Consider the following 13202-nt stretch of genomic DNA (forward strand, 5'->3'; position numbering starts at 1 on the left):
TTATAGTTCAAGCAGAATAGTTTCACTGCCCTAAACATCTTCTCTGCTCTGCCTATTCATCCCTCCCTCCACCCTAACACCTGGCAACCACTGATCTTTTTACCATCTACATAGTTTTGCCTTTTCTAGAATGTCACAAAGTTGGAATCAAACAGTATGTATTCTTTTTAGATTGGTTCCCTTTTTCTCAGTAATATCCCTGATAGCTTAAGTGGTAATGAACCCACCTGCAATGCAGGAGACACAGGTTTGATCCCTGGGTCAGGAAGATCCCCTGGAGAAGAAAATGGCAACCCACTCCAGGATTCTTGCCTGGAGAATTCCATGGAGAAGAAAGCCTGGCAGGCTAAAGTCCATAGGGTAGCAAAGAGTTGGACACAACTAAGCACACATGTGCTATACATTTGTGATTCTTCCAGTCTTTTCATGGCTTAATAGCTCATTTCTTCTTAGCACTAAATAACATGCTATAATAGCAAATGATGACACCTACCAGAATTATACTAAAATTTAAAAAAACTGAAGTGTTGGCTAGGAAATGGAACAGCAGGAATTCTTATATACTGCTGATGGAAGTGTAAATTGGTACAGCCACTTTGGGAAACTGCTTCTCTATCTTGATTAAAGCTGAATATATGCTTAACTTATGACCCAGAAATTCCATACCAACATAAATACATACGTAGATTCACCAGTAGCATGCACAAGAAATTTCACAGCAGCATCATATGAGAACCAGTAAGTTAATGTTTATCCACAGGAAAATGGATGCATAAAGTATATTCTGTTAATTCAATGCTTCACAGCTATGAAAACGAACAACTACCACAGGCAGCAATGTGGAGGAAGCTCACAGACACCATGTTGAGTGAAAGCTGTCAGCCACAAAAGACTACATACTCTTTGATTACAGTTATATAAAGTTCAAAAACACAAACCTAATCTATGATAATAAATAGTGATCAATTTTGAGTAGGAGGAGGATAATGAATGGGAAGGGGAATGTTCTATTTGACTTGGGGAATGGTTACACAGGGGATTTTATTTGGGGTGGGGGCAGGGGTTGTTTGTCTGACACATCATGCAGTTCATAGGATCTCAGTTCCCCGACCAGGGATTGAACTCTGGCCGTGGCGTTGAAAGCCCAGAATCCTAACCACTAGGCAACCAGGAAACCCCTACACAGATCTCTTCATGCTGTGAAAATTCATTGAGCTGTATGCTTGTGATTTGTATGCTTTTTAGAATGCATATTGTTATATTTCATATAAACATTTATTAAAGAATATAGAACCTCAGTTGGACCTATTGAGATCTAGAAAAGCTATATGGTTATCTATGACAGGAAGCCTACATTTTTTTCCAACCTTCACTTATTGGGAATTAGTAGACTACACAATGGGTTAATCTCATGAGCTAAGGATGGCGTTTTTATAGATAAGGTGGGATTGGGACTTTGGTGTGTCTGATTTCAAAGCCTATGCTAACAGCCACTATCCCATACTACGTTCTATTATGATTATATACTCTCTTCCAGACCTATTTATGCTAAACATCTGTGGTTCTGTGTATTTTCTTTTCCCATTTTATTTTATGACACAGAGGGATAGTGAAATGCTAAGTGTATCCTCAATTATGTTTCATGACACCAAAATAAAGTTGAAAGACATTTGTTTGCTCTAAACAAGGCCAAATGAGTATCATACGTGTGTATGTATTATTTTTTGTGTGTTGTGCTCGTAAGCCTTAGGAATCTGTACGTGGTATGTCATTATATCTTTCGAATAATTTTTCACTTGTTTCAAAATGCTTTTCATATTTTGCTTAGCATTTGACAACAGTCAACACTGAGCAGACAATCTCACTGAATTTTCTGTGTTGGACATTTAAGGGTTTTCCCCCCCTCTCAGGATATATTGGGTTGGCCAAAAAGTTCTTTCAGGTTTTCTGTTAAGATGTAATGGAGAAACCTCAAATGAATTTCTTTGTCAACCCAATGCTAATTCAAAATCTTTCAGGGTCTGCAAGCAGTTTAATTTTTTCCAATGTGCATTGACTTGTATGGAGATAGTAAATTGTATCTGTCACTGTTCATCTGTTGTCCAGTGATAACATTTGTTTACCTCCCCAGGAGGGCGTTTTAATTCCCACCCCCACCATCTTGACTAACTCTAATATTCATCCTTCTCTGGTTCTTAATAAATTGGTGAAACTGCAACCCCACCAGTCATTTATAGGACTGTAGCACCTCCCTATTAACCATTCATACACACTGAAATTCGGTCATTCATTTTTACTCTTACCTTTCCACCTCTTAAACATGAAAGAGTCATTTCCTAGGCAGGTTGATAGGAAATCTAGGGGTCCCCAAGAAGAGAGGGGTCTCCAAATGGAGGAAATAGCCTGCAAGTGTCAGACATTTTTATCTCTCTTAGGCGGCAGGAGGAAACAAACTAGCAATATTTTTTTCCTTCTATACAAATTTAAAGGGAGGTTTCTCTTAAAATACTGTGTTGCCATAATGACACCTGGTTTCACCTGAAGTTAGCTATTCTTGAGCCTAGAGATAACCAATGCCTTTTTCTTATGGAAATGTTTGTCTTAAGCTATGCTAATGTACTACGCCTTTACCCCAAACTCGGTCTCCAAGTCGGTTCCGCCTCTGGGCCCAAAACCTACTTGACAAACCAGTATGTTATACTCAGATATTGTTCCCCTAATCTATGTAAATGAAACTATTTGTATGGTGGTCTGCCCTTCTTTAAGATTCAAGTTAATTATTTTATGGCCCAAGATTATCCCAAAATGCATCTTATGGGCGAGGGGCCTGGTGCTATTCTGAATTATAAGACATTCCTTTCTTTCATTAACAGACTGCTAGTGACTATATAACATCCAGCTGAAGACTAGCGGGGGAGGGGTACTCTTTCTGCCCCCTTCTGATGCCTATGTCAGAAGCTTTCTCTATCTCCTTCATACTTTAATAAAACTTTATTACACAAAAGCTCTGAGCGATCAAGCCTCGTCTCTGGCCCCGGATTGAATTCTTCTCCTCCGGGGGCCAAGAATCCCGGTGTATTCGCGTGATTCAACAACAACCTTTCAAACACTTTATAATCCATAGCTAAAGTAGCACATGCTCACCCTCTAGTTACAAGCTTAATATGTAAGCATGAGAAGATGTGGGAATAGTACTGTTTTCATAGAAGCACTTTCCTCCCCTGCTGCTGCTGCTGCTAAGTCGCTTCAGTTGTGTCCGACTCTGTGCGACCACATAGATGGCAGCCCAACAGGATCCCCCATCCCTGGGATTCTCCAGGCAAGAACACTAGAGTGGGTTGCCATTTCCTTCTGCAATGCATGAAAGTGAAAAGTGAAAGTGAAGTCGCTCAGTCATGTTCGACTCTTAGCAACCCCATGGACTGCGGCCCACCAGGCTCCTCCCTCCATGGGATTTTCCAGGCAAGAGTACTGGAGTGGGGTACCATTGCCTTCTCCGTTCCCCCTAGAGGTTAACTATTTAGATTTCCTATTGACTATCATAGATGATTCTTCTCTATTTTTGGATTAAAGATAGCTTGTCCAGTATTCTAGCTTTGTTCATGTATTCATTATTATTGCTTTAACTGGTTAAATGCAGTTGATATCATTGACACGTATATTCCTAAGACAATTTATGGTTTAAATGTTCAACTCATTTTTTAATATAGCAATAGTTTCAAAAACATCAAACTTTAATATACACATCTTTATTTGTGATATAATTATCAATTTTCTTCATTTAATTTTTTAGAGACTATACTACAGAACTCCTAAAAGGGCAAAAACAAATAAAGCATTATTTCCAAAAGTAAGGCTTGCAGAGTCAATAATTAACATGACAAGGTTGTTAAATGTTTGAGATCCTTAACAATGTAAGGCATAGAGCTAGCCTGGAAGACCATTAAGTAAATATGATCTATATTATGGAGAAGAGTAGATCCTCATTCCCTTAGGTAGATGCAATAAACTAAGAAATCTTACTCTTAAAAAACATTACTGGAGTATAGTTGATTCACAATGTTGTGTTAATTTCTGCTGCACAGCAAAGTGATTCAGATTATATATATATATATATATATATATATATATATATATATACACACACACACACTTTGTCATATTCTTTTCCTTTATCATTTATCACAGGGTATTAAATACAGTTCACTGTGCTATACAGTAAGACCTTGTTGTTTATCAAATCTTTATTATAGATTTTAGGTACTAATTTTAGAGCAGCTAACAACTTTGAACTTGTTCAGACTTAAAAACAATGACACACCCACATGCTCTCTCAGCACCTTTCAATAACCTGCCTGTTTCAACACTTGGTAGCTTCAGATCAGATTATTAGCTTTTACCTTTCTTTTTTACTTTTAGCAAGGTAATTGGAAAGGTGAAATTGATAGAAAGTTATACAATTCAGTGGTATTAATATTCCTGCATTGCCTGTGGGAGTCATAGTCTGACTTGTTTTTCTCGTAGACATTTGGTTATAAATCCAAATGAATATCTTTTAATCAGTCCTGGAGGAGAAATAGCTCATCACAACCTGTTAAGAGATATTTGTGAAAAATGTAATGAAATGTTTCAGGAAGAAGGAAGAGACGTACACCACCAAGATTCTCATGAAAATGTATCTAGTCTATTGATGAACTCAAATTCCAAGTCTGAGTTTTGAAACAAAATTTCGATGGCATTTTAGCTAATCTGCAATGAAAGAAAGTGAAAGTGAAAGTCGCTCGGGACTGTCTGACTCTTGTGAACCCATGGACTGTATAGTCCATGGGATTCTCCAGGCCAGAATACTGGAGTGGGTAATTGTTCCCTTCTCCAGGGGATCTACAGTCCGTGGAATTCTGCAGGCCAGAATCCTAGAGTGCATAGCCTTTCCATTCTCCAGGGGATCTTCCCAACCAGGGATCGAACTGAGATCTCCCATTTTGCAGCCTGATTCTTTACCAGCTGAGCCACAAAGGAAGCCCAAGAATAGAGAAGTGGGTATCCAATCCCTTCTCCCACACTTTGCGACCACATGGACGATACAGTCCATGGAATTCACCAGGCCAGAAGAGTGGAGTGGGTAGCCTTTCCCTTTTCTAGGGGATCTTCCCAACCCAGGGATTGAACCCAGATCTCCCACAGTGCAGGCAGATTCTTTACCAGCTGAGCCACAAGGGAAGCCCAGTTATACTGGAGTGGGTAGCTTATCCCTCCTCCCACTCTTTCGACCACATGGACTCTAAGTCCATGGAATTCTCCAGGCTAGAATACTGCAGTGGGTACCCATTCCCTTCTCCAAGCAATCTACAGTCCTTGTAATTCTCCAGGCCAGAAAATTGGAGTAGGTAAGCCTTTCCCTTCTGCAGGGCATCTTCCCAACCCGGGCTCAAACCCAAACTTCCCACATTGCAGGCAGATTCTTTACCAGCTGAGCCACAAGGGAAGCCCAAGAATACTGGAGTGGGTAGCCTATCCCTCCTCCCACTCTTTCTGACCACAAGGACCATACAGTGCATGGAATTCTCCAGGCCAGAATACTGCAATGGGTACCCGTTCGAACCCAGATCTCCCACATTGCAGGTGGATTCTTTACTAGCTGAGCCCCAAGGTAAGCCCAAGAATACTGGAGTGGGTAGCCTATCCCTTATCCCACTCTTTATGACCATATTGACTATACATTCCATGGACTTGTCCAGGCCAGAATACTGGAGTGGGTAGCAGTTCCTTCTCCAGGTATCTTCCCAACCCAGATATCCAACCCAGATCTCCCACATTGCTAGCCAATTCTTTACCAGCTGAGCCACAAGGGAAACCCAAGAATACTGGAGTGGGTAGTCTGTCCCTTCTCCCAATCTGTGCGACCACATAGGCCAGAATACTGGAGTGGGTAGCCGTTCCCTTCTCCAGAGATGCTTCCCAACCCCAGGATCGAACCCAAATCTCCCACACTGCAGGCAATTCTTTAGCTGCTGAGCCACAAGGGAAGCCCAAGAATACTGGAGTGGGTAGCCTATCCCTTCTCCAGCGGATTTTTCCCCCACCCAGCAATTGAACCATGTTCTCCTGCATTGCAGCCAGATTCTTCACCAGTGGAGCTATCAGGGAAGCCCCTTACATGAATAGCTTTTTTTGCTCTACACCAAATACAAAATGCTCCATTTCCAAAGCCCTGAAAAACTCTTTGTGGTGATATCAAATAAATAAGAATAATTTTAGTTTCTTTTACAGAAAAGAAAGTCAAATTTATTTAATTAAAAACTAGAATTAAAAATTAGCAAATACACAAACACACACTGAAAAATACACACGCAAGAACACTATGTATTGACTCACAGAGGGGATATGCAGTGGTCCAAGACCACTCAATATGGCTTGTCAGTTATAGGAGAAATCCAAGCATGCACACGTGTGCACACACACACAGAGCACAGGCACACAAAAAGGAACCCAGTATTTTTCAACAGTATACTCAATCTACCATAAACAAAAATTCATAATTAGTTTTCAAAGGTTCCTTTTTTAATTCAAAAAGATGCCCATCTCGGGTATAAACATACATATATTTTTTCAGTGGTTTACTGTTGGCTTATTTTAAATATATTAGTGTTATTACATGCAACTATTTCCTGTATTTAACACGCTTTCGTTTTATTTACTTTAGTGTCTCTAGCTTGAACCTACCAAAAGTTTCTGGTTGGTAGGAAGACAGGTGCCTTATTCTCTGTGAAATTGAATGTATTGGTTTTAAACACTCGTCAGAAAATGTTTGATCAGCATTTCAACACATGGAAATAGTTACATCGATGCTTAAATTGCCATTTTCTGCGAAAAGTTCCGCAACTTCAGGGTCGAATATTAGGCAGTCACTGTTGATAAAGGCTGTTGCAATTCCCTCATGAATAGATAGAGGCGTGGCTTCCCAACTCAATCGCCGCCTATTACCATTTAGCTCAAGTTGATAAGTAAAATTTTCAGCTTGCTCGCGTGTTCCTATTAGCTGGACAATTGCAAAGAATTTCTGGTGACCATCGTAGATTTCCAGTTTTTCCAAAACTAGTAAGAACTGAAACCCAAAACAGGACTGCACCATCACCCACTCAAGGGTAACAGCCAGATGAATGTTGGCTGCAAGGAAAACTACAACTTCTCCCTGCAGGGTTATAATGGAGTCATTATAGTGCTGCATCAGATGCGGCACTACCGCATCCATGGAGCCTTGCCACCCACAGGAAGTACCAGGGCGAGGACAACGACAGGGCCTAAACTCACAGTGTTCTTCATGGTCTGCTTTTTCTGTGGGTGGCATAGTTTTTCCACATCCTGAAGAGGTGTACTTACAGGGGAAAAGTACTAAATTGGCCAGTTTCTCCATAGCCAAGTTGCGAATGGATGTCAGCGGGCCCCGGCAAGCTGGACAACGTGTGAGCTTTGGGCGACAGTTGCCACAAACAAGATGGCCACTCCGACACTGTATAATTGGAGGTAACACATAGTCAAGGCAGACCGGACACTCAAAAAGACTCGCCAAGTCATTGTTGGACACAGTGGTGTCAGTCAAGACAGGCGCCCTCCGGGAGGAGGGCGCACCAGTTGAGGTTCCAGTAGGTAATGCTCTTTCAGTTGAGGTTCCAGTAGGTAATGCTCTTTCGGTTTGACGACTCATGTCTGTCGGGGGAGAGCGCGCCTCGGACCTCGGTCCTGACTCAAACACGCTCCGTCGTCGCCGCCGCCAACGCCCGCCACCACGGGCAGCGCCACTGCCACTGCCTCTGCCTCATGCCAGTACCGACGGGACACTCTGGCTCGCCGCCGCCATTAGAGAGTGCGCGCAGCAATGGTCGCCGCGGCTCCCCACAGTCCGCCGCCGGCGTTCCGCGCGTTCTCGAACCCGCGCGCGCGCCCGCTAAATACCTCACACTATGGCGGCCACCGCGGGGAAGCGCGGCCCCGCGCGCCTGCGGCCCGCAGGGGGCCAACAAGAATCTTTTTAAAGGAATAGGTCATTGTTACAATCTAGCATTCCTTGCCCAGAGCTATTTTGCATGTTGAGTCATATAACAGTTTTAGTCCTAGTAACTGTCTATTTGGGGAGCTCACCTACAATCTGGTGACATTATGGAAAAAGTATGAAATTAGAACTGCAATAGGAATAATCCAGATTTTAAAAGATTAAATTAGTACTTAGCTACTTTTCATGTATAAAGGTGCTTTTCAAGCACTAATTAATCCGCTGAAAACCTCTGTGAGCATGGCTGGACTAGGAGAAAATCAGAGTTTTGAAGAGAGAAAAGTGAAAAGTTTCTAGTGGAGCTGTATTTTTCCATAACTCATCTCCAGGCAGACTCTCCTAAATAGGTGTCAATTAAATTCTGCTTATCTGAACAGTCAGGCTGTTCAGTAGATTAAAAAAATTCAGTTTTACCTGAAACCCTTAGGAATAACCTAAGGTCTTATCCCACAGCGAAACAAAAATCTCAGAATTGAGAAATCAAGGAAGCCCAGAACTATCCTGGATATTTGTACATATTCAGGGTCAGTGATGGACTATTATAAAACCAAATAAATACACTGGTTTTAACTAGAATTGGACATATTGCTAAGAAAATAACCAGTTACATCACCATGTCTGATTCCGTGCAGGTCAATAATTCATTTCTGACTATGGCAGTTTCATCAACCTTTTGGGGTGAAGGAATGCATGTGGGTGTCACTGACTGCTACTGGCAGGCCTGAGGCATAAACAAGAGAGAAGACCAAATTGAAGGGAAGAAGTGGTGGTGGTAGAAGATCACCAACAATTCATAAGATGTCAGCCATAATTTCAACCAATGGCCCAGAGAGCAGGGAGATAAATCTGTTAAAACAATGGGATGAGTAAGAATAAATACAAGGAACAGGTCATGCTGGAAGTACAGGAAGAATTGGAATAGCATATTCATGTGGGAATCGTGTCAGAAGCCAGGATACTGCAAGTAGATATAATCTATTAATAGAAGGGGACGACAGAGGATGAGATGGCTGGATGGCATCACTAACTCGATGGACGTGAGTCTCGGTGCACTCTGGGAGTTGGTGATGGACAGGGAGGCCTGGCGTGCTGCGATTCATGGGGTCGCAAAGAGTCAGACACGACTGAGCGACTGATCTGATCTGACCCAAAACTCAAACCTGAGAAACATGTCAAATTCACGTGGGACATTGTGGCATGGAGCAACAGTACAGCTACCCCCACACACAGCACTTACACACACATGCACACACTTCTAGCCCCACAGGCCTGTTCTATATTTTTCCATTTCAGTATCACTTTCTAACATGCTTCACAATTAACTTAACCATGTTCTCTCTCTCACTCCCTACCGAATGGAAGGTACTGAGGTAGACAGGTTTGTATGTTTTGTTTATTGATGTATGCATATACAACAGTGTCTGGAATATGATAGGCTCTCAGTAACTATTTGCTGACTAAGTGATTTTAAGAAATGAGTATGGGAACTCATTCCAGAGTGCCTTAGTGACGGGTCAAAACACCCTGAGCTCAATATGATGCATTATTTATCAACTGTTATTTCTATAGTCATGTGGACTCTACTTTTAAGTATAGGTTCTTGGGACTTCCCTGGTAGTCCAGTGGTTAAGACTCCTCATTTCCCCTGCAGGGGGCACAGGGTTTGATCCCTGGTGGGGAAACTTTCTGCATGCTGCTTGGCATGGCCAAAAGAGGGAAAAAGAAAAAAAGGTACAAGTTCTCTCTGTCTGCTGCTTTTTAGACAAATAGAATGGAGACCCATCAAAGTGAGCTGAGGAAAGGGAAGAGCAACAGGAAAGGGGTTCAGAGGATACTGAAGGGTGAGGGGATGATCTATTCTGTAGGGCCCTGTTGTCCATTGTAAGGATTTGGGCTTTGAGTCCAAGAGAGGTGGGATGCCACTGGAAAGTTTTGAGGAGTAGAGTGACTTGATCTGACATATATTTGAACAGAATCTCTTGAGATGCTGTGTGAAAAATAAACTAGAGGGGTAAAAAGGCCAAAGCTGGAAGACCAGTGAAGAGACTACTGCAATAATCCAAAACACAGATGATGATGGCTTGGAATTGAGTGGTAGCACCAGAGGTTTTTTGAACTGGTCAGACTGAGGGTATCTTTTGAAGGTATAGCCAATGGGATTCCTTGATGGATTGGATATGGTGTTTGATAGAAGGAGAATGAATCAAGGAAGATGATAGTGTTTTGCCCTGAGCAAATGGAAGAATGGAAATATTTTATTGAGACAGGAAAAACTTGGTTGTTGAATGATTGAGGATGTTTAAAAAAATACCTTGGGGATTTTAATGCATTTTCAGATCATGTTTCTTCCTTCAGTGAGGCAGGATGGTAGTGGTGCTGGATACTAATCATTTCACTGTCGATTGTGTAAGTCAACAAAGCTGTGAGTAGGGTTTTGAGGGGTTGATTTTTGTTTTTATTCCTGAGATTAAATATGATCCAGTACAAAGAATATTCAGAATATCTATCAAGGAAGGAATAGATTTTATTATAGCAGATTAATGAGCACATTAAGATGAGTTCATTTAGTGTTTTACTATGAAATTCACCAAAAGAAGTGACGTGGTTTTGGTGTCTATTGGTCATCTTAAATTCATTGATACCAGTAAACTGTAAATTACATATATGTATGCATACAAGGTGGAAACCACTAGCAAAAACAAGATCAGAGCCACAAGAAGCCACACTATATTAAACTGAAAATGCTACACGCACATAACTCTGAAGTTACACTACTTCTGCGAGTGAAATCTTAAGGAGTGTGTTACTGATTTCACTTTTGTGGAAAATCTGTACAAACTCAGTATGGTTAATAATATGGCATTTGTTAAGAAAAAAAAAAAATTTAGAGACACACTCATCTCCTTTGATCCAGAACTCCACTTCTACTAATTTCTCCTGAGATGATATTAAGAACATGCACAAAGATTTACATCCCAGAGTGTTTCTCAGGGCTTTTGTTATAATAAAAATTGGAGACCATTTAAACAGCTCAATCTAGAGCATTGGAATACATGATGCACATTCATTCAGTGGAATACTATACAGCCAATTCAAAGAATATTGTCAAAGTGCACATATTAGTACACAAAAACCTTCCTGACATATTGAGTGAAAAAAACAAGTTAGAAGACAAAATTACATATGACCCCATTTGAAGACTTGTGCAGGTAATCTATTTGAACACAAAAAATCTGCAAGCAGATACCACAAAATGGTAACGGTATCACTGGGGGGATTATGGAGAGTTTCTATGATTATCTCTATTTGCTAAAATAAATCTGTACTACATTTATAATAAAAATATACAAATGCATGGAACAACAGTGATTACATTAGACAGAGATATTTCATGCTTTATAAAGATACACAAGTCTTGTTTTCCCTGGAGACACACCCTTGTTCATGCATCACAGGGTAAACCTTTAACAGCATATTATTACTGGCACTCCCTGGCTACAGTATTTCTGATTGCTGCTGCTGCTGCTGCTGTGTCGCTTCAGTCGTGCATAGACGGCAGCCCACCAGGCTCCTCCATCCCTGGGATTTTCAAGGCAAGAGTACAGGAGTGGGTTGCCATTGCCTTCTCCGATTTCTGATTGAGATTAGTATAAATAATGAGTCGCCAAATTCAGGGCTCTCACAAAAAGCCCTTCCAATGTGAGAAATGTGGCTAAAGTTCCTAAGATGACTTTCAGTGTTTTAGCAATTACAGTAATTATTTAAGCAAATAACAATTAGCATGAATTCTCAGAGAACCTTGTGTGCTTTTTCATTAGCTATACAAAAAAAAAAAAAAAAGCAGGGTGTGTGTGTGGGGGGAGGGGATTTGGGAGGAGACTCCCAATAGAAATGAGAGAGCAGATAGCCAGTATCTTTAATTTTGTCACTGAAGATAGACTTTTTTTCTCCATCTGGCCAGGCAAATAATGCAGAAATGGCCAACAGTAGATTATGCTGGGTCATCAGTGGGCAGAAGCAACGTGGATAACTGAAATCCACTGATGATCCAGAAACCTAATTTTACCGAATAGTTGCAACCACCGCCTGGACAGAACCCTTCAGTAGAACTGCTAATGAGAAGCATAATTGAGTGGTTTGAGTTCATCTGCTTTCAGTTATCCTTTGCAGGTGCTAATGAACAGTGAAGTGGTCAAAAGGCTGTCAGCCAAAGGGAGCAGTAGGAACAAAAGCAAGACATGGATAACACCAGAAACTGGATAATCAGCCTCAAAATGGGTGAGTTGACTACAGTGAGGATCAGCTATTAATTATCTGCTTAAGTAAATTCCACAAAGATATATGTCATGACAACAGATCTTCATATTAAGGGTTTTCGTGTATGCAGAGTCTATCTTGGTTAACATGATTTATGGTATAGTCTTAGAAATTCTCTATACTGCAGTGATTTTCCTGGACAGCAATGATAGGATACTTACTGTCAGAGCACAGCTAATCAACTACAGGCTCCTCTGCTAAATATGGCCAACAGACTGCTTATGAGTCAGGACTTTGGCAGACAGCCCTTCTTTTGGACCAATGGGAATGTGATTGACTCTCTCCCATGCCTTTCTGGGAGACGATATAAGCATTGCTGGTATCCAAATCCTTTTGTTTTTATTATTCCTCCAGATTCATGTTTTAGTAAACAGCCTTTTGAAAGTATTGTTATGGTGAACATTTTGTGGTTTATGGTAAGCATTTGGTTTTCAGGAATTGTTGAAAATAAATGTTTTTAGAGTGCAGTTATTTTCAAGTATTACACAATAAACTCTAGTATTTGTAACTAAAACTCTATCTATGTTTGATTAGCAATTAAGCTCTCAAATAGTTATGAAAGTAATTTTCTTTCATAAGGCTGTACTTTAGGACAAATGACTTGATACATTCACTAATATTCAGAGCTTCTCAACTATATCTACATATGATTATGAATGTAGCTCTTTGTGGTGGTAGCAAAACTGATTTCCATTTTTGGCAGTAGTTGGAAAAAAAGTACACTATAAACGAGCTGATATTTGTAAATAAAACTGTAACTGCACATGAATATTTATTATGTTTTCTATAGCAATTGTGAGAGTAATCTCCATTTATAACACTTGTTTTGAGTAAA

At 40.7% G+C, this 13202-nt stretch overlaps 2 protein-coding genes across 2 annotated transcripts in view; both read right to left on the reverse strand.

The window, feature by feature from the left end:
* Nucleotides 1-6176: 6176 nt before the first annotated feature.
* On the reverse strand, nucleotides 6177-7948 carry LOC102397612 (E3 ubiquitin-protein ligase SIAH1-like). The gene has a single exon (XM_006074123.3). It carries the CDS (start codon nucleotides 7703-7705, stop codon nucleotides 6821-6823), a length of 885 nt encoding a protein of 294 aa, XP_006074185.1. The 5' UTR covers nucleotides 7706-7948; the 3' UTR covers nucleotides 6177-6820.
* Nucleotides 7746-13202, reverse strand: part of LOC112582039 (endogenous retrovirus group PABLB member 1 Env polyprotein-like) — a 92407-nt gene continuing 86950 nt past the window's right edge. Inside the window, 1 exon segment of the mRNA XM_045164348.1 lies at nucleotides 7746-8025. Within this exon segment, the coding sequence (XP_045020283.1) occupies nucleotides 7746-8025 (280 nt within the window).

The sequence above is a fragment of the Bubalus bubalis genome, chromosome X, assembly GCF_019923935.1.
Source record: "Bubalus bubalis isolate 160015118507 breed Murrah chromosome X, NDDB_SH_1, whole genome shotgun sequence".
Classification (NCBI taxonomy): Eukaryota; Metazoa; Chordata; class Mammalia; order Artiodactyla; family Bovidae; genus Bubalus; species Bubalus bubalis.

What these genes read in the sequence shown, in the direction of transcription:
- LOC102397612 (XM_006074123.3), bottom strand. Translation starts at nt 7,705, where the DNA reads ATGAGTCGTCAAACCGAAAGAGCATTACCTACTGGAACCTCAACTGAA.